Raw genomic sequence first — 20379 nt, 5'->3', positions numbered from 1 at the left:
GGAGAGATGAAAGGGGTGCAAGACGAAAAAAAAAGAAAAGGAATGAAAAAGAATGACGAATTCAATTTATGAATTACGCGTTAGCCCAGCTCTCGAGATCTTCAAGGTCCTTATCGGCAGCGACAGCAGCTCGTGGTTTTGAAGCAGGAACCGCGGGCAATGCAACGCTTGGAGCATCAGGAAGCACCACCGGGGGAGCTCTGGCGTCAAGAAGCTCTTTGTCGAGCTCTTCCTGAAAATGATTTCATTAGTTTCCTGCTTAATCATTGATTTGAATGATATAACAAACCTGTTCGAGTTCCTCCAACTCGCGCATCAAATCATCATCATCGACAGCAGAACTAAAACCGACAGGATTCGAAATGGCCTCAGCTATTTCATTTGCCACTTCTTGTTGCTCAGCAATATCTTCCATCAGATCGTGGACTTGGTCGATATCCATGTTGTTATGTGCGGTTTTCAAAGCCTTGCTGGCGTGACTCATCACATTGAGTACTTCAGCGTTTGTGGAAGCATTTTCTAGAGCCTCTCTCTATAACATAAAAAATTACCATTTTAAAATATATCAAAATAACTTTTTATGTCTGAAAGAAGAACTAACCTGAAATCCAATAGTGGCCAAAACTCCATCGATATGTGCTAATTGTTTCTCAAAATTTCTCTTTCTATTCAAGCATTGGAGAGCCATGCGCTTGTTCTTGGTCCCGTATTTTACCGCATTTGCCTTTTCCTAAAATAAACATGGGTTAGTTCCGGTAATAAACAAAAATTGTTCTTACATCTACGACTTTTTTCTCCAAAAAGTCTTGCTTTTTCTCCAACATTTCTTCGGTTTCTCTCAACTTTTGGATGGCATCTTGAGGAGTGGCTGGAGCTTCCTGTTTCTTTCCTCCGAAAATCTTACCAAACAGGCTCATTTTCTGAAAAAAAGAAGAATAAAAATTCGCAAGACAATAAAAAGAAAGGAGAAGCGGAGTGTGAACCGAGAATAAAGAGGAACTGAGCGATGAGTCATCTCTCAACCAAATAAGGAGACGCGAATACGTCATCATGCCGTGATAGTGTAATCGGCAAGAACAGAAAAAAGGTCGCCTGATTGAAGACAACGTAAAGAAAAAAAATCAATTTTGACTACTTCAGTAGAAAACAAGCAAAAACTTGACCAGACTCTGCTATGGAAACGGAGACAAACAACACGAGACGCCATTTTCGGCGAGAGTATTGATTTAAAATGAAGAGAAACATTAAAAACAGCACGAAAAATAGTTAAGCTCAGTGATATTGAAGTAAAAAGACATTATGTGTCACTGAAACTGGTTTAGTCAATGTTGCAAAGAAAAACTAAGAAATCGACGTTTCTCAACCGGAATTTCACAACTTAAATAAAGCTGAGAACCCTTGTGATTCATTCAATAAAAACGAGACAACGAGAAAATTACGAAATAGTTCTTCCTTGCCACTGGTGAAGAAAGAAAGAGAGAAAATGAAAAAGAAGAGAGTTGAGAGGAGAGATAGACGCAGACAAACATAGGAAAAGTTTTGGCAACAAGCCAGACGCTGCGTGTGTGCCCCTTACCCCTATACCAACAAATTTTGAAGCGTGGGGCACATACGCACGGAATGTTCGGGTCTTGTGAAAAGTTTTACCGTTTCTTTGATTTTTGCTTGCGATTTTCACTGTTTTTTCGTTCAATTTCTCCCAAATTTCTGTTGAAAATTAAAGTTATTAAGCTATTGTTTAATAGTCTGTCTGGACTAAAAAGTAGTTGTTATTCCATAGCAATTTTAGGAAGTTGAAATTTGATAGTTATAGTTTACCTTTGCATTATTTGTTCTCTTCATGATTTTGACGTCGATTACAAATGGATCTCCTTATCTGCTCGTATCGTTGACTTCTCACGCATTTGCGTTACACGTTATCTTGTTTTTCTCAATTTTTTTTCTGCAGGTAATATCCTTCCGAACATGGATAGCAAAGCTATTGCGGAGAGAATCAAGAAGCTTCAAGCTCAACAAGAGCATGTCAGAATCGGAGGAAAGGTAGAAAGAATATCCTTTATAGTTTCAATGTTTTAATTATCAGGGAACTCCACGCAGAAAGAAGAAGGTCATCCATAAGACCGCTGCTGCTGATGATAAGAAGCTTCAAAGTAACTTGAAGAAACTCTCCGTCACCAACATTCCAGGAATCGAGGAGGTAACCAGTTTTTAATTTGATTGCAAAAATTTTCAATATGATTTCAGGTCAACATGATCAAGGACGATGGAACTGTTATCCATTTCAACAACCCCAAAGTCCAGACCTCCGTTCCAGCCAACACCTTCTCTGTCACCGGATCCGCTGATAACAAGCGTGAGTAGTTTTTAAATTATCTATTAATTCTCACTATATATTTCAGAAATTACTGAGATGCTCCCAGGAATCCTTAATCAGCTCGGTCCAGAGTCCCTCACCCACCTTAAGAAACTTGCCAACAACGTCACCAAGCTCGGACCAGACGGAAAGGGAGATGATGAAGATGTGCCAGGTAAATTATTTAAACTCTAAAAACTTAAATTACACTTCATTTTTCAGAGCTTGTTGGAGACTTCGACGCCGCCTCCAAGAACGAGACGAAGGCCGATGAGCAATAAAACACTATCCTTTCATCGATCAAGTCGCGAGTCTTGTGAGATGAACAGTACGGATAACCTCCGCATTAGTGTATCTTATGTTTCTTGTTACTGTTGATCGACTTCAATGAATCTCTTTTAAAAAATATACTTGCTCTGTCACCTTTTTTCCACCCCCACTAGTGTTCGTTGTAATACTTGTTTTGTATACAAATTTATTCCCGATCCTCAACTGGCTAATAAATTTTAGCTATGTAAAGCAGGCTTTCCGCGTTCCATTTATCGATTCCTAGGGGGGTTATGGGAGCTGTCTGGTAATATCTGTTCCTCGGTGTCCGCTTTCATTTAACTTTGGGTAGTTTCCTCTGACTTCCGTCCTGTTGAACCAAATAAATATTGCACGATAAGAAATGCCTGTAATATATGTTGGTTAGAAATTCCGAAATCTCATACTGTGAGCTCAAATTTCATCAAAACTTATGCAATTGTTCTAGGCGATGACTGACAGTCTTTCCAACTCGTCGACACAACAGATGCTGGCATTGCGGGGTAAAAATGTATTTTTGAGACGCGTTTCCAATAACAATTCTTTAGTGATGAGATTAGCACGCCCGAAGTTTGCACCAGTGGGTGGATTCTCACACGATCCGGTTGATCCAACTGGATTCGGAGAGCTACTCGCGGGAAAAGTATCAGAATTATCAAAAGAGTCTAGAAACGACCTTCCAATTGGAGATTATCTCATCGCTCCTCAAATGTTCGAGTGAGTTTTATTGAAATAGGTGAGGATTGAAAAGGAAGAAATCTGATTCAGAAATATTTATCTTGGAGAGACATTCACATTCTACGTTAACGTTGTCAACGAAAGTGAAACTAGTGTGGTGAACGTAAGCCTCAAGGTACGTTTTTTAACTGATATCAAAATAAGTTGTAAAAAGTAGGTGTATGTTGAAATGGAGTATTTTGTAACTCGTTCTCCCATCCGTAGACTTTCTCCATGAAACAATTGTGAATTTTTTGGATTGAAAATAGAATAAACATAGAATTCAATATTCGATCACCCAATACTAGTTTACAGTGCGAACTTCAAACTTCAACACAAAGAGTCGTTCTCCCTTGTTCCGTCCAAGACACTACCATCGAATCATCGAAATGTGATGGACAAGTTATCAGTCATGAAGTAAAAGAGATCGGACAGCATATGTAAGTTCTGAAGAAATACTTTCATTTCTAGTACTATATAAATAGTTTTCTTCTATTCTCATAAAGCCTCCAAAGCAAGACGCTCTCCTCGCTTTTCTTAATCTTTTTGTTGCCATGACACCCTGTGCAGAACGTTATTTATTTTTTCCAGTTTGATATGCTCCGTCAACTACAAGACATTGTCTGGCGAAAACATGTATTTCCGAAAGTTTTTCAAATTTCCTGTTTCAAAGCCAATTGATGTGAAAACTAAATTTTATAGTGCTGAGGTTTGTTTCTAATTTTGTTTTATTCGAGTATTCAAAACTCATTTTTGCATGAATCGTCCTCGAGTGCTGTGCATTTATGTCGTTTTCTTTTAGGATAATGCGGTGAGACACCGAGTTCTCCGGAATGTTTTCATAATTATGTATTTTCCAGAATCAGGATGTTTATCTTGAAGCTCAAATAGAGAATACATCGAACTCGAGCATGTTCCTGGAGAGAGTCGAGTTGGATCCAAGTCAACATTACAAAGTAACCAGCGTATCACATGAGTGAGTAATTTTTAAAAAAATCATTGAAACTCAAATGTTTTCAGAGACGAATTTCCAGAAGTTGGAAAACTTCTGAAGCCGAAAGATATTCGACAATTCCTATTCTGTCTTTCGCCAATTGATGTGAATAACACACTCGGATACAAAGATCTGACGAGTATTGGAAAGTTAGATATGTCGTGGAGAACGAGTATGGGAGAAAAGGGACGGCTACAAACGAGTGCATTGCAAAGAATTGTAAGTTTAGGGAATTCACGGACTCCGGACAAAATAAACGAAAACCAAGATCTTCATTATTATCTGAATCGAATTGATTAATATTCAGTATCCAAAATATGATGTTGAAATATAGAACACCTATTCGAAACAAATATCAAATTTGTTGTCTTTGCTTCACTTTTTGAAAACTAAAACTTCCAATTTATCTGCATAATTTCAGGCACCTGGATTTGGTGATGTCCGATTATCGGTAGAAAATACACCAGCTTGTGTTGATGTTCAGAAACCATTTGAAGTCGCCTGCAGGCTGTACAATTGCTCGTATGTTTTTAAAACTTTCCATTTATCCACGCAAGATTTGTAACATGCAGGGAACGAGCACTCGATCTTCAACTTCGTCTGGAACAACCATCGAACCGACATCTCGTATTCTGTTCTCCATCTGGAGTCTCTCTTGGACAACTTCCACCCTCTCAATATGTCGATTTTACTCTCAACGTTTTTCCCGTTGCCGTTGGAATTCAAAGCATCTCCGGAATTCGAATCACTGACACATTCACCAAAAGAATCTACGAACATGACGATATTGCACAGATTTTCGTCAGCTAACACGTCATACATGTATCACATGAAAATATTCACTTCTGTAGTAACTTATTTTATCATTTATTTATTTATTTATTTGCATTGCTGACTGTGAGAAACTATGGGTTACTCATAAAATAGAATGAGACGTGGTCATCACGTCTATAAATATGTATTATACAGACAAATGTGAAAGACATCGGAAAATTGGGGAATGAAAACTGAATTCTAGGATCAATACTTCTTGGATCTTTCAGCAGCATCGTGCCAGAAGCAGGACTTCATGTTCTCGAAGCGATCATAGCAAGAAACATAGGAATAGTCGAGAAGAGTGACATTTCCAGGTCTCTGATCACAGAAAGTCAAGCATTTATCTCCAGCAAGAGTAGTGGTCACTCCATTTCTGATACAGCACGAACGATGATCTCTTCCTTGAGCTGCACAGAATTGGATTTCTGCAGAAGCAGCCAGTGGGCAAGCATCTTGACGGAAGTACATTCGGGTTAACTGAAAAAGAATAAAGTAGATCACCGAAAGACATTGAGAGAAACTTACAGATTCTTTAGAATAAGTATTGAATGTACACTTCTGAAGGCATGCATCTGGAAGTCCTCTTTGCTCACAACATTGCATAAATAACGCATTTGGGTCCTGGAAATAAAAAACCTGTTTAGTGGAAACAATGAGTGTAAAAAGGCGAGAGAAAGAAAGAAATGTCCTATTAGCCGTATCCCCCTCGTGCATCATCGGATTATACGGTTTGATAGCCACGACAAGCCGGCCAATACAACCGGATACACATACTCACCGTTGCCTGTTGAGGTGTTGGCTGTTGACGACGGAACTGTGAGAATCGATCCGCTCCAAATAGAATTGGTCCCTGATGGTGAGTTCCAGCAGCATGTACGCGGGCTTTTGAACGATAACATCCATAAGATCCACACGAGAATCCAGGTCCACAGCCAGAGGAAGCACAAGGAGATGGGAGAGCAGGAAGAGGGTTAAAACATGGACCTAGGCCACATGTTCCAGAGGCAACACACTAAAGAATTGGAGTTTGGATAAGATGAGAGATAGATATATATCTAGAAAATAAACAATGAATTACAGAAATTCATGAAGATCTGTTGAAATGAATTGGAGTAGATTTTGGCTTATAATTTGAAAAAAGTAGGAAAATTCATTTCTAGAGCTCAACAGCTAAACTTCCAAATTTAAATTCTACCAAAACTTTTTCAATTCAAAAAAAAGAAGAGAAAACCGCATTACCGCATTGGCAGAAGTCCAAAAAGTTGCAAAAAGAAGAGCAATCGAGAGAGTAGTTGAAGAGGAAGAAGTCATTGGAAAAGCAAGTGAATTGATGAGTTTATAATAGTTTTGGCAGCAAATCCTCATTTTATAGTCGGAAATGGGCGGTGCGCAGTCTGTCCGTCCGTATGCTACTACTCTGTATGCATATATGCCAACTTCGCTCATCCGAACCGGTTACGATACACACGGTTTTGTAATCGAGAAGAGAAAAAAGAAGAAAGTGGAATGCCAATCGGTGCCATTGAAAGTGACAATGAAGGGTTGAATATTGAAGGTTATTGAAAGTGAAAAGTTGAGCTTTGTGTGTTATGATCTACTCAACAATCAGCTGAAGAATAGTTGTGGTTCAACAAAAATCCGGGTAACGTAGTTATTGTTTTTAACGGTCTAAATTCGGAAGCGTGTCAATATTGGCTCACTAGGGAAGGTCATGGAGTCGTTTCTGGGTTATGAGACATGACCTATATCATTGGAAATCTGAAAAAAAAACCTTGATTCCAAATATATATATATACAGGTTTTGTCCTGGAGGCCGGGTATTCGAGAAAATGAGGTCAAAGTTCGGAAAAATAGAGAATGATTACTTTTTCAAGACACGAAAATGTTCAGCTTTCCAATGATATAGGTCACGTTCCATAACTCCAAACGGACTCCATGACCTTCCCTAGTTAGCTTGCAGAAGTGACGATTCATCTGAACTTTTCGAATCAAAAAAATATTTTGAAAACAATTATACTTTGACCGGTCCTTCGGCTCAATCTTGCGCCTGTCTAAAACGATTTTCTCGAAATAATGTACTTTTTTTCAGAAATCAGGTTCAATCTGTGTTCTGCTCGAATAGTAAATCTCACTGTCCCAAATATCGAGTTTCGATTTCCCAAGTAGTTCTCACATTCTGGAATATGAAAGAGAAGTCATATTCAATATTCCTGAACTTCTACCATTCTATTTTTGGCATTTCTCTGCATTCGCTGTTTCTGACTTGGCTCCCCCACAACTCCTCCCCCATTCAGAATCCACAGCTCTCGTCCTCGAGCATCGAAACATAAGATTTTCAAATCACTGATTCCCATTTATTCGTACTCTTCTCATCTCAAATCACTCTTTTTTCCGTATTTGTACTTTTCTTCTTCTTTTTTCTTTTTCTGTTTACTTTTGAGAAGACACATCCAATCCGATATGACCTAAATGAAAGTGTGTACAGTATACAAAATAACTTTTTACTTGTTTGGGAAACTGTTTTTTTCATTTCGATTTATGATTTCTTTTTTCGCTTTTCCGTCTTCCGTTCGTCCGATTGTTGAAAATGTAGCTAGCGAACAATTGGTTGGCAAGCGGATTACGGTAGACGTAATCCACTTTATCCGGCCATATGTACTAGTACAACCTGTCCTTGTTCAACAAGAAAATGAAAAAGAAAAATGATGGAAAAGAAAGTGTCCTTGAATGGATGGATGACGAGCAACATGACCTTCGGATGAGAAGTGGAACGATTCAAAGGCTCATTGCGACGATGATCTGGGAAAGGAGAAACGAAATATGTTGGAGATTATGAAGATTTAAAAAGATCAAAGAGAGCGATGAAATGAGAAGAAAAACAAGTATGATGGCATTCGTAAATGCTGAAAACTCGCCATTTCTATAGTCCAACTTGTAATTACAAGTCATACGATAGTAGGGAATGTTGGAGTTTGTTAATATCAGAAAATTCATGTTTTGTGAATGTCAGAAGAACGAAGACGTACGCTAAAAAGTAACGGAATTTTTCTTTCTTCACTTTTCTTATTTTTTCGTGACAGAGTGAGTTGGAAGTTTTGTTTGAAAGCATTTCAGGCGACACCAATTTAATTTGTGAGCTGAAGCCCTCGGAACCAAAAGGACTTTTAAGTATTTGGAATCGTGTTAAGTATCGAGATTCACATGTTTTTCTATTGTTTAGTTCCAAAATAAGGTTTTTGATTGTTACTCTTTGTGCCCACTCGAAACTAGTCAAGCTTTGTTTTCTTCCAGAAAAAGTCTGCTGAAAATAAAATTCTTTCTCTTTTCCTGGAAATTAGTTTATCTAAAAATAACAAAAGCCACTCCTTTCTCTTATCAGATTTCTGTCTTAACACACGAAGAAATTCAGTTCGATCGGAATGGAAATCTCGAAATGATCCCTATATTACTTCTTAAATTTCTCAGCCAATTACAGTGATTACTCAATTTGTTCTCACGTGTTGAAGTTGACTCAAACGAGCGATAAATTTTATTTTCGACCAGATGGAAGACCGTTGAGAAATGAATAAACAGACGTCTCGTTTCGATTATAGTCTGATTAAGATAACCACAGCTTTCATCTTATTTTTTTTGTCGAATTCTGTCTGTTTTTCTTGCCAAGACATCTCTCATTTTCTGAATTGATTCTATTGTCGATAAGACAATTTTCAGAAATGGATCGCGATGGAAACTGTACCACTGAAGCAATTCGATCCACTTTAACTTCTCCGTTTATGATGTCAAATCATTGTTTCATTCTCTTGGTTATTCTGGTCAGCTTCTTCGCTACAAATCTTGCACTCCAAAAACTTTATGGACGCAATATATTTCCAAATTCGACTCGAATTTTATTGTGTTCAGCAATTGCAAATGGAGTTATTCATCAGTTGACAGTGGCTGAAATCAGGGTACGTTTGGGAGTTGGCTGATCTTTGCTGAAATATACATTAGCACATAACAAGTCTAAATCAGAACTTAAATTCAGAATTCCTTAAACACAATTGTTTCCAGCTGAGAACAATCTTCCGTGCTCTTGCGTATGGTTCAGATGCTTGTGCAATACAATTTCATTCATCTGAATGCATCATCGAACAGAATATTTACTATTACACCAACTTCTTCACTTCTCTCTGCTGCATTTCCCTCTACTTCGACCGTCTGTTTTCAACTAACTCTAAACATTTCCAACAAAATTACAAATTTTTCGTCGTTTTATTCCTGGTTTTCCAGTCAATCATTCCAATATTTCTTCTCCATTTGGTATATTATAATGTAACATACACTGGATACGTGTCAATGTGCAACTATCCACCTCCTTCAATCGGCTCCAAATTCTACATTTTCAACCGTTTTCGTTTCTGTGTTCTCGGATTATTCTTCATTCTCTCTTTTCTCACTTTCATTTTAAATCGAAAACAAGAGAAAAGGTAAATCTAACTGCATACATATCCACCTCAAGTACTATTTTCCAGAATGATTCACAGAGTATACGACACGATTTCTCGTTACAAATCATATGAAAATCTGTTGGCAACTAAAGCAGTCTGTATCATTATAATTGTCCAAATTATCTGTCTTGCCACAACTGCGATTGCGAGTGAGAAAAACATAAGACGTTGAGAAACTTAAGAATATTTTTTTCAGCGGAACAAATCCGAATGCACACTGATATCTTTCCAGAAACTATTGTTGATCCATTGACTGGTTTCATGATGGTATTCAATTTCAGATGAATTCTTTATCACTATTAAAATAAGAATTCAGGGACTGACCTACTCAAACTTCTTTCTTCCAATTATCATCTGCTATCAATCAAACCAAATAAGCAAACGTCGACGAAGAAATATTGGAAAAATGAAGAATCAGAAAGAAGGATTTCTGGATCATTTCACTACATTGGACTTTCTTTGGAATCGGAAGAAGAATTTCGATTAAATCAGATAATATATTTTGTCAGAATACAACATATATCTTATTTTCAGCTCTCAATTCCCAATTTATCAGTAAATGTAACCATAGTTGAGTTCGTTGTCATTAAAATTTGGAGTCGTCTATCCTTTTTCCATAATTTTCTTGTTTATTCGATGTATTGTAATTTCGTTTTTTTCTTAACATTTTCTGTTGAAAATTTTTTTTCTTTTCCTTACGAGATTCTCTTGGAAGTTTTAAATGTCTTACAGGCCATCTGTTCATAAGTTTTTGACTCTCCTGATTCTTCACTGCCCTCTTTCTAATTGTAACCGCCTCCATGAAATTCTGTTTCGAGATCCTCACAGAGCTCTGACGTATGGATTACAGAAGATGTCTCTAGATTGGTGTCTGTCCAACTCTTTCTTGAAAAGTCTACTTGAAAACAGGGATCAAATCAAAATGAGATCAAACCACCAGACAACACATTTCTCATTCATTTGACATCTAATCATCAAAAAATAAGTTAAATTTATCTTTTCTATTGAACGTGATGTTGACATCAAAAAGAGCTAATCACAGTCCTCCCAAGGGAATTCGGATCACGTAACCACATCTTTTTCTCTCGAATCTCTTCTCTCTTCTGACTAAATTATAAGCTTGTCGTCTCTTCTTTGATTCATTTTGAAGTTAGCTCTCAATCTTAGATCGTAAAGATGTCTAACTCTTCTCCGAATCCTGTCGATCCTTCTTGTGCATCTGAAGATCTTCTAAATGCTCTGACGTCACCCTTTATGATTTTCAATCATTTCTTCATTCTCTCCGTCATTTTCGCAGGATTCGTTGTGTCGCGTTTTGCCATACGGAAACTGTTAAATCAGAATGTATTTCCAACTTGTACTAAAATATTACTACTCACATCGGTTATCAATGGAATTATTCATCAAGGAATCACTGCAGTTATCAGAGTTCGTTTCTTATTTATTTATTTTTATTTGAATTTGTGAAGGATGTGAGCATAGCAAAATGTAGACACTAATTCCTAAGTTCATTAAGAAAAAGTGGAGATTCATTTTCAACAGTTAAGAACTTTTTAAATTCAGGTTAAAACTGTCGTTCGAGCCATCCGATTTGCAAATGATCCATGTTCCATTTTATTTCTCACTGCTGATTGTTTCGTTGATGGAATCGTTTATTATCACACGAATCTTTTCTCGAGTATCGTCTGCATTTCACTCTTCCTCGATCGTCTTCTCTCATCCAATCCTCGATCATTCTACAATTCATTCCAAACAACTGCTACTGTCATCTTCATAATTCTCCAAATTGGAATCCCAATTCTTCTTATCTATTGGATATTCTATGACTCTGCCTACACTAGTTACGTTGCAATGTGTAATTATCCAACTGCAACTGCGTCTGTCAAATTTTTCTATGTCACCTCAACTCGGTTGTACGTTCTGGGATTCGTATTGGTTATTTCAGTTATTCTCTTTATTAAAAACTCGAAAAAGGAGAAGCAGTAAGTAGAACTAGCGTAACTCTTCAGACTATGTCACAAGTTTCAGAATGGTTCACAACGTCTACGACACAGAATCTCGTTATAACACTTATGAGAACTATCTTGCCACGAAAGCAATCTGCTGGGTTATCTTCTCTCAAGTCGTCTGCCTTCTTTCGACTTCCTTCATACGTAAGCTATAATTTGTTACTAATTAGAGATTTCTGAGAGCCAATTAGTTCCTTTTTCCCATGATGACTGACTAGACTATATTCTCTTTCAGCAACAATCTTCAAAAATTTTCAAGATTCAATTCCAGTGACTTGGTATCATCTCAGCATTGCTTTCGCTACGGTAGGTGGAATCAATTCATTGGTATTTTATCCAATATGTTCTTTTTCAGGGTCTGACGTACGCAAACTTTCTGGTTCCAATTATAATCTGCCATCAAATAAATCAAATTTCAAAAGTTCGTCGACTGAAAATCAATTCACTTGTTATCTCAGAGAAGTCAACAATGACAAAAGAACATTTCGATTCATTGAAGGAGGCATGGAACAACGGATTTCAATCGAACAGATCTAATTAGAACTTCTCCCAAGAAGCTCGCAAAGACGTCATATAATAATCCGCGTGATTCGTTGAAGTTGTCATTTTATCAATTGATATTCTTCTTTGTTCAATGCATTGTTTCGTTTTTAATAGAATAATTACTGGAATTGATACATTCGCATATACAAGACCCTGAAATGTTAGAATATGGAGTTTTGATCTCTTTGTGGAAATATATAAGTGCGACTTTTTATGGTTGATTATTGGTTGGTGGAAAAATAAAAATGCTATCTATGAGGAAAGGTTGAAATAGGTTTGTGAGCACTGGGAATTACGATGAAAGTCTAGAAGATTATCACTTTTGGAAAGAGAAGAAAAACTTGAGAGTAGGGAATTTTTAGAACGAAATTGAATTGTGATTCCGAATCTCGTGATTCCCAAACCATCAGTAAAATTTGACTTACCGTGAGTGACTGTGCAACAATATGAAACACTTCTTCCGATATTCCAGCTTCAATTGAACTTATAATTGTCACTGAAATATGAAAATTCATAATTTTTTCTGCTTTCAAATAGTCGTATTTACCTGCTCCAGTCGAAAAGCTCAAAAAAGCAAATTGAGTAAAAGTAATACTACAAATTGCTTTAGTAGTCAGCAAGTTTTCAAACGAATTATATTTGATCTTGGTATCAAAAACTGATTTTTTGACTCTGAAATTGCTGTTTTTAGTTTTTTTTTTAAAATGATTTAAACTTGCTTCTTATCCCTGTTGAAATTTAGAAGAAGAATGACTACTGTGAGTGCACAATTGACTAGAATAAACCAGAAATTGATACTGTTGACGATATCAAAAGCATCGAGAGATAATGTAAAGTATGGACTGGACTCAACGGACTGATAATTCTAGCTTTCATTGTCTGCGTCTCCACGCGCACTTTTATCCCTCACCCTTTGTTGTTGTCACACCATTTGACCTCTCCCGTTTGCCCTACGCCCGCGGGCGCCAATCTCACCCACCCCCAGACCAGTATATAAGGCCGAGCGCAAGCTCATTCCAGGCCGATCTTCGTACCCCTAACTTGTTTTCCATTCCCTTTTGACTTACCCTTTGTTATTCCTTATTCCCCCAGCGCCACTTTAGCTGTAACACTTAGCTTTTACTTAATAAATCCTTATAAAGCGCATAACTGTTTATGGGTTGTTATAAACACACATAATCGTTACTGGTAGCAGCGAGTCGCGTCTTAATTTTAAGACGTTTAAAAACCCACCCACCCACCCCGCTTCTTATTGATTTTTGTTTTTTTAGTGCGCTTAGGACCTTTACTCCTTTAACTAGTCAACGGGAGTGCACGCCCGTAGTTTTAGGTTAGTAACTGTAGGTTAACATAGGTAGTTTCTAGGTAAATTTTAACATTTCTAGGCTTTAACGTAGGTTAATGGGAAGCGCGACACCGTCAACCGTCTTCACCGGTGTTAGGTAATCGGGTCACCTTGTTTTAGCGGTGCACCCACGGTAACCATAGTTAGCTAACTTGTGACGAGCCTGAATTCGCGCCGTCAGCCGTCGCTGCCCCCCTTCCCCTCTTAACAAAATTGCTGATGCATCGCAATTTTTCGGTCCGCTTTAACACGTTATCGTTTCTCTATCCGGTAAACCCCCCGGTAGAGCGTCCCAGTTATCCCTTTTCAATTCGCAACGGATGGTACAACACACCACGACCGTCATCGATCTCCGGACACTTGGCACAACCAACCCGTGGAATAGCATGGCAACCACACTCAACTCTACTACAGGACAGTTTTTCCGCCGAAAGTCGGTAAGTTTAGCGCATTCCTGGTCACAGGGAGTCGTGTGGGGTTAGAAACGGGGTTGACCACCGTGTCAACCCTCTAACTGTCACCTTCTCTCTCAGGAATTGCTTCTGTCCATAAGACATGTAGTTCTCTACACAACATTAAACCCTTACTCTTGTTGTCGTGAGGCAACAGAGTGAGTTACTCGATAAATCGTTTATCAAACTTGGTCGGCGGCTGAGAAAAGGACGGTATGCAGTGAAGGCATAGGTCTCGGAGTCGAGCACCACGAGAGGTGAGGACAGGAATTTCCTGTACACTCTCCCCTATTCTAGCTAGGGAAGACCGCCTGTCTTGCGCGGTTAGCAGGAGCTCTGATCGCGAGCGGAAGAAGAATGGAGACAGGTAGACGGAATATAACCTGTCAAAACAACCCTTCGGACAGGGAAGAGGCGCCACAAGCACGTGGCAAAGGATTATCGACATCCGAAATAGTCGAGGAGTAAAAAGGAAGCAAGTCGACAAGCCATCGACGTCAAACAACGAAGATTAGCCGAGAAGAAGGAGTTTCTCGCTGAGAAACGGACGAAGGAGCACACATCGTCATCATTTGTACGGTCCGGAAGCACCAATGATCAGAGATTGACGTCGGATTTCTACCAAAATCCATCGGAAGTGGAAAAACGCCTGAAAAACCTGAAATTCCACTCGTTCTCCAAGTTTTTCGACGCGAAGAAATAACATTCTTCGTAAATCAATGAAGTACAGTAAGAACTTCTCGAGGAAAGGCGCATGGTGAGGCGCGGCCGACAGGTCTCGGCACGACAAACCGCAGACGCGACCGCGTCGCCTACCGTAAGCTGGAGCAAGCGACAACAACAACAACAAGTCGTCATTTTGGTTTTCGAAAGTCGCCGGAGTAATTTTTCTCTCCGTTTTCGCTGTTTTCGCCAAAATTTTTGCGTTTCTTTTGCCTAAAAATAATTTTAGCAAGCGTTTCAGCTGTTTTTCGTGATAAATCGCCGCTCAAATCCGCAAAATTTTTGAGAAAGACAAAATTTCGTCTTGGCCTAAAATATTTTCGCCGTTTTACGTATGTTTTCGTCTTTCGCGGACTATTCCCGATCTCGCTCAAGGTCAACCGTCTATGCTACGCTCGTATTTTCAGACTGGAACGTCAAAGCAACAACCGTCAAGGAGGAGAAGGCTACGCCGAAGCGACACAGGTCAGTCACGGGGTTGGTGAATGGGCTGACCACTGTGTCAGCCCGCCAACTGCCGTTTCTGATCTCGCTGAGGTCACTCCTCCGGTCATACGCATAAAACCGAGCGGTGCTCCGGGTGAAAGCCTGAGCCCGTCTCGAAATACACCTGAAACAGCTGGTATCTCGGGCTTCGGCTTGAATACAGCTTACATTGCTAATCGGTTAAAAGAGATCGGAGAAATCCGGGATCTGGAGAACTTTTCAGGCGACAAAGATACATCGGTCAACCAAGGGAAGCACACCGAGGAACAGGTCGAAGCAAGCAACGAAGAGTACTTCGAGAATGGATTCACTCCTCAAGTAATGGTCCTATCATTCGGAACATCTCTTCCGCTGGAAAGTTATGGGGGCACAACCCGAGAAGACTTCAATGGATTCGTGCGGGCATTCAACGATCGAGTGGCAGCGATGAATGCGGATGCTTCTGATGAAGACAAAAAGCGAGTGTTCCTCACAGCGCTTAAGGATCAAGCAAGGGACAGAGCAGAGAGCATTCTGACAGAGAAACCCGACGCGAAGTTCGAAGACATTGTCCAAGGAATGAAGGAGATGTTTGTAGGCAACAGCCACATGCAAAGAAACAAGGCACTTCTGCGTTCATGCAAGCAAGCTACCGGAGAATCTGCCGATGCCTTCTTCCACAGGCTCAGCAAGCTAGCTAAGCAGTCTTACCCAGGTAACTCCGGGTTTCAAAAAGAACTCACACTCGAACAGTTCCTGAACGGGTTGAACCAGACAATCAAGACCCAAGTCATGCTCCGTACACCAGCAACGCCTGAAGAAGCACTCAGCATCGCTCTAACAGTTGAAGGATGCTTGTCACTGGCAGATCAACCCACACCAAGTGCTCAACTTCCTGCAGAGTTGATAACCACTCTGACAAACATGGTCATCGATTACAAGAATCGGAACAGTCCACGAGACGATTTCCAGGATGACAGAAGGCGAGACTACAATCCAAATCGTAGGGATGGAAACGAGCCATTCCGAGGAAAATGCCATTACTGCCGGAAAACAGGACACTATGCCAGAGATTGTCGGCAGAAGCAGAGAGATCAGAATGCCGGTTGGCGACCCAACGGATCCAGAAATCCGGTATACAACCATCGGGTAGATAATGGATCCGGCGTCAACGTAGTCGCCCTACAAGAAGAAGTGAGAGTTCTCCACAACGCAATCAAAGCACGCGATGATCAGATCGAGGAGCTTCAGAAGCGGCATGACAGAATGGCCGGTGATGGTTACTACGCAAGCAACGCGAGCGTTTCAATGATACACTGGCCTTCACAACCAGCAAAGCAGAACCCTCAAGTGCAACAAGCTGTCTTCAACCAGCATCGTATCGGATCGGAGCGGATCACAGCTCAAGTACCAATCAAAGCCAACGATTTTAAGTGCAACGCGTTGTTCGATACGGGATCCAACATCACCATAGCTGGCGACAACACACGCAAGATCCTGAGAATCGAGAAACTGACAGAGACTCCCATTGACCACGCCTGCGGCTTAGGAGGAAACCAGGTAAGAATGGCCGGCTACGCCGACATTCTCTTCCAGATTGGCTCTTCGAGCATCACTCAGCGTACCTACTTCACTGTCGGTAGTTGCACTCCTGGAAAACCACGCGGTTACGATGTCATCTTTGGCAACGATTTGCTTTCAAGGCTGCCGATGTTTGTCTTCGACTACGCCAACGCATCACTCCATATCGGAAAGGACATCCTACCACTCGGTGACAACCCGCCTGCAGTCCCAAACTCACCACAGTTCGACATCAAGGTAGCGGAAGAAACTGTAATCCCTCCAAGATTGGAGCGGATTGTGAAGTGTACTATCCCAGAGGAATTTAGTCGCACCTCGGAGCTCACTACTCTGGCAGTACCACCGTGTCTGCCAAGTGAGTGTCTGTTCGCGGCTCCAACGGTAAGGTCATCTAACAACGTCGCGTTGATGATCACAAACGCTTCTGAAAATCCACCAGCTCAAAGAGTCGTACAATAAACTCCGGAGGGACAACTATTGCTCCACAAGCAGGGACTAGACACATCAAACACGACCACCAAGCGCCATGGCACAGTGGACAAAATTTGGCCGAAAGAATAAGTTTTCCTAGGTCTAAGTTTAACCTGGTTTAGTAGACCAGGGACGGTCTCGTTTAAAAAAGGGAGCCGGGAAATGACATCCTGGATGCATTTCTTGGTGTAGACCTAGGAAAAGCGGCTTCCCAAACCAATTTTCACACCCTTTTTGAACCCCAAATTTCCATGACTTTTGTTCGGTTTCCAGAGAAATTCGTTCACTGCAACCACTGGTTCTACACTGGACATTCTAGTCACGTGAGCTCTGGCCACATCGGCAACACACTTCGTGTCAATCAGGCAACACCGTGGTCCAAACCAAGCAGTTGAAGGATGATCAATGGATCAAGTCATCAGTCCGTTCTTTGGACGATCGAGGACGATCTCGAATAAAAGATGGGAGGTGTAAAGTATGGACTGGACTCAACGGACTGATAATTCTAGCTTTCATTGTCTGCGTCTCCACGCGCACTTTTATCCCTCACCCTTTGTTGTTGTCACACCATTTGACCTCTCCCGTTTGCCCTACGCCCGCGGGCGCCAATCTCACCCACCCCCAGACCAGTATATAAGGCCGAGCGCAAGCTCATTCCAGGCCGATCTTCGTACCCCTAACTTGTTTTCCATTCCCTTTTGACTTACCCTTTGTTATTCCTTATTCCCCCAGCGCCACTTTAGCTGTAACACTTAGCTTTTACTTAATAAATCCTTATAAAGCGCATAACTGTTTATGGGTTGTTATAAACACACATAATCGTTACTATAACTGTGGAGGATATTGGCAAGAAGGAACATATCCAGCACGAGAGACACCTCCATATGTATGTAAATGGATGAGTAGGGTGAAGAACATCTGATATTTCTGATTTAATGGATTAAATATATATATATTCAACTTACAGATAGAAACAGAAGGAAAATTGACACAATCTTGGAATGCATGGGATAAATATGAGAGAAAAGGAATGCAATAAATCTGTAATATTTAAATCTACAACAAGAAAAAATACTGAAATTTCAGCCAACCTATCACAAGTGAGAGCGGAGACCAATGCAGTTGATAGTATATTAGAAAATGCATAAACGGATTGGTCATAGAAGCATTCCGAGGAACGAAATTCTATTTTACATGGATCTTTTGAATTTATTAAAATGTGAATCAGTTGACGAATCTGAAAATATTTAACTTTTACAGAAGAAAGAGAGCTAACATTTACTTTGATTTCTAGGAACACAGCCTGATTTAAATTTGCATTGAGAAGAGTGGATAGCAATAGAATTTGTGATCCATGAGAGTAAATATTACGGTTTTTCAACATTTTTGCAGCCTTGAAACTCAGAAAAAATGTGAGAAAAATGAGAAAGAAGACGAGAATACAAACGAATTTCGTCCAGTTCGAGTTCTGAGCTTTGAAAATTCCTTCAGAAGTGCATCTCATTAAATCCAATTCTTCAGCGGTTTGATTCGTATACATTTAAGCCTCTGAAATAGAAAAATAATCGATTGAATGTAGACAAGAAAAGAATAAAAATAGGTGTAAAGATGACGAGAAAAGCGAAAGAAAATTGAGGATTGCGTGCTCGTTTTTTATTGGTTTTTCGATTACTTTCCAGGCTCTGAAACGACTGAAAAAAGACATATCAATATTTGAATTAATCAACAAAGAAATTATACGAATCTTGAAAAGTTTTAAAGATGATAATTGTCAGGTTCAACAGAAAAACTTCTTGCAAAAAATCTCAAATTCTCCAAAATTGAAACAAGCTTCTTGGGAAGCTTTTAATAACATAAGGTTCAAATACAAATATGAAATTCAGATCTTGCTGGACAGTGTATTGGATTCCAAAGATTTCAAAATACCAATTTGAAATTCTAATGAGTATCGAGAAAAGTGTGATTGATGTATGATAAACTTGATATAACTTCTCTGTAAATTTCAATCTTGTCTCAACACGGAATTATGATTATAGTGAAATCTATAGACTAGAAACTATACGTCTGAAATCATTTTGAGGTCTTTTATTTAATGAAATGAATGAACATTGAGTAGTTTGTATTCTGATCTAAACGGGTTAAAACTGGTTATCTCATAAAGTTTTCTCCATATTTTTTGGTGAGTTCGAACCCTAAACATCCTGAATAGTTTGAATACACTGGGTTCAAGAATCCGCCTCCACATATAAAAATAAACATAGTCATTAAATATTTATTCAAGGAGTAAAAATACTTTTTCGTAAGATCAAATCAAAAAATTCAATTATCTCCAAAAATATTTGGTCTCTTGTCGAGATGAGAACGGAAACATTCTCTGATATTATTGAAGTTTTGCATGCAGAAGACGTGAGTTACATGCTCGTTTGGAACTGTTCCCTGAGCTGCACAATACGGAAGACACGCCGGAAGAACATTGCTGAAAATTAGAAAAATGACTTTGGGGAAGAGGAAAGAATTGATCACTTCTTTTTGCAACATTCAGTATGATCAGCTCTTGACGATGCACAATCCCACATTAATTGAACTGTTTGATTCTTCGGTCCACAAGTATTCAGATAGTGAAGCATCTGAAATTATTTATGCAATTGAGAAATGAAAGAGAATACTAACATTTCCTTGATGAATCGCTTCGAAATCACAGAATCTTTTCTTGCACATTTTATCAGCAGTCTTCTGTCTTGCACAGCACGCTTTCAGTTTTTGATTCGCATCTCTTCGAGCGAAAATTCTGAATCAAAACTGATTTTATCCCAATTATAAAGTTTCAGATAACTTACATGACCACTAGAAGACATAGAAACAGAACGGCCAGTCGCATATCGTACTAATAGTAATACTGATACATTCCCTCTCTTCTCCACCCCTAAATTCCTATTCTCAAATTTGCATAAGATAGCCATAAAGGTTCAAGAGGGGAGAGAGTGTGAAGAGACGCAGATAAATGCCACGAGTACTTCTCTTTTCTGAACTTTCATCTTTATAAAAAAGATATATCCGATGGATTGGATTTCTCCTCTATTGTCTCGCTTTTTCCATTCGAGAATTCCACAAAATGAT

At 39.4% G+C, this 20379-nt stretch overlaps 8 protein-coding genes across 8 annotated transcripts; 4 read left to right on the top strand and 4 right to left on the bottom strand.

Moving 5' to 3' along the window:
• Positions 1-73: 73 nt before the first annotated feature.
• On the bottom strand, positions 74-917 carry GCK72_006293 (uncharacterized protein; the record flags this gene model as incomplete). The annotated part of the gene is made up of 4 exons (XM_003113889.2): positions 74-232; positions 290-532; positions 602-730; positions 780-917. The coding sequence occupies 4 exons, from the start codon at positions 915-917 to the stop codon at positions 74-76; spliced, it is 669 nt and encodes a 222-aa protein (XP_003113937.2).
• A 1048-nt stretch (positions 918-1965) lies between these two features.
• GCK72_006292 (uncharacterized protein) lies at positions 1966-2634 on the top strand (the record flags this gene model as incomplete). The annotated part of the gene is made up of 5 exons (XM_003113860.1): positions 1966-2040; positions 2084-2197; positions 2245-2353; positions 2400-2528; positions 2576-2634. The coding sequence occupies 5 exons, from the start codon at positions 1966-1968 to the stop codon at positions 2632-2634; spliced, it is 486 nt and encodes a 161-aa protein (XP_003113908.1).
• Positions 2635-3110: 476 nt separating this feature from the next.
• GCK72_006291 (uncharacterized protein) lies at positions 3111-5180 on the top strand (the record flags this gene model as incomplete). Its single annotated transcript, XM_003113359.2, has 9 exons — positions 3111-3162; positions 3208-3376; positions 3428-3512; positions 3692-3816; positions 3968-4085; positions 4237-4352; positions 4397-4589; positions 4792-4892; positions 4943-5180. 9 exons carry the CDS (start codon positions 3111-3113, stop codon positions 5178-5180), a joined length of 1197 nt encoding a protein of 398 aa, XP_003113407.1.
• GCK72_006290 (uncharacterized protein) lies at positions 4851-5192 on the bottom strand (the record flags this gene model as incomplete). Its single annotated transcript, XM_053725557.1, has 1 exon — positions 4851-5192. One exon carries the CDS (start codon positions 5190-5192, stop codon positions 4851-4853), a length of 342 nt encoding a protein of 113 aa, XP_053589751.1.
• Positions 5193-5390: 198 nt separating this feature from the next.
• GCK72_006289 (uncharacterized protein) lies at positions 5391-6497 on the bottom strand (the record flags this gene model as incomplete). The annotated part of the gene is made up of 4 exons (XM_053725556.1): positions 5391-5663; positions 5712-5807; positions 5965-6198; positions 6426-6497. The coding sequence occupies 4 exons, from the start codon at positions 6495-6497 to the stop codon at positions 5391-5393; spliced, it is 675 nt and encodes a 224-aa protein (XP_053589750.1).
• A 2402-nt stretch (positions 6498-8899) lies between these two features.
• On the top strand, positions 8900-10160 carry GCK72_006288 (uncharacterized protein; the record flags this gene model as incomplete). The annotated part of the gene is made up of 5 exons (XM_003113831.2): positions 8900-9133; positions 9237-9652; positions 9698-9822; positions 9870-9940; positions 9990-10160. The coding sequence occupies 5 exons, from the start codon at positions 8900-8902 to the stop codon at positions 10158-10160; spliced, it is 1017 nt and encodes a 338-aa protein (XP_003113879.2).
• A 689-nt stretch (positions 10161-10849) lies between these two features.
• GCK72_006287 (uncharacterized protein) lies at positions 10850-12223 on the top strand (the record flags this gene model as incomplete). Its single annotated transcript, XM_003113830.2, has 5 exons — positions 10850-11101; positions 11237-11655; positions 11702-11826; positions 11918-11988; positions 12038-12223. 5 exons carry the CDS (start codon positions 10850-10852, stop codon positions 12221-12223), a joined length of 1053 nt encoding a protein of 350 aa, XP_003113878.2.
• Positions 12224-19581: 7358 nt separating this feature from the next.
• On the bottom strand, positions 19582-20140 carry GCK72_006286 (uncharacterized protein; the record flags this gene model as incomplete). Its single annotated transcript, XM_003113785.2, has 4 exons — positions 19582-19738; positions 19786-19889; positions 19933-20050; positions 20100-20140. 4 exons carry the CDS (start codon positions 20138-20140, stop codon positions 19582-19584), a joined length of 420 nt encoding a protein of 139 aa, XP_003113833.2.
• Between the last annotated feature and the right edge of the window lie 239 nt (positions 20141-20379).

This window comes from Caenorhabditis remanei, chromosome II (genome assembly GCF_010183535.1).
Source record: "Caenorhabditis remanei strain PX506 chromosome II, whole genome shotgun sequence".
NCBI classification, from domain to species: domain Eukaryota; kingdom Metazoa; phylum Nematoda; class Chromadorea; order Rhabditida; family Rhabditidae; genus Caenorhabditis; species Caenorhabditis remanei.
The sequence above is the reverse complement of the archived record's forward strand: the minus strand, read 5'-3'. Positions and strand labels throughout refer to the sequence as shown.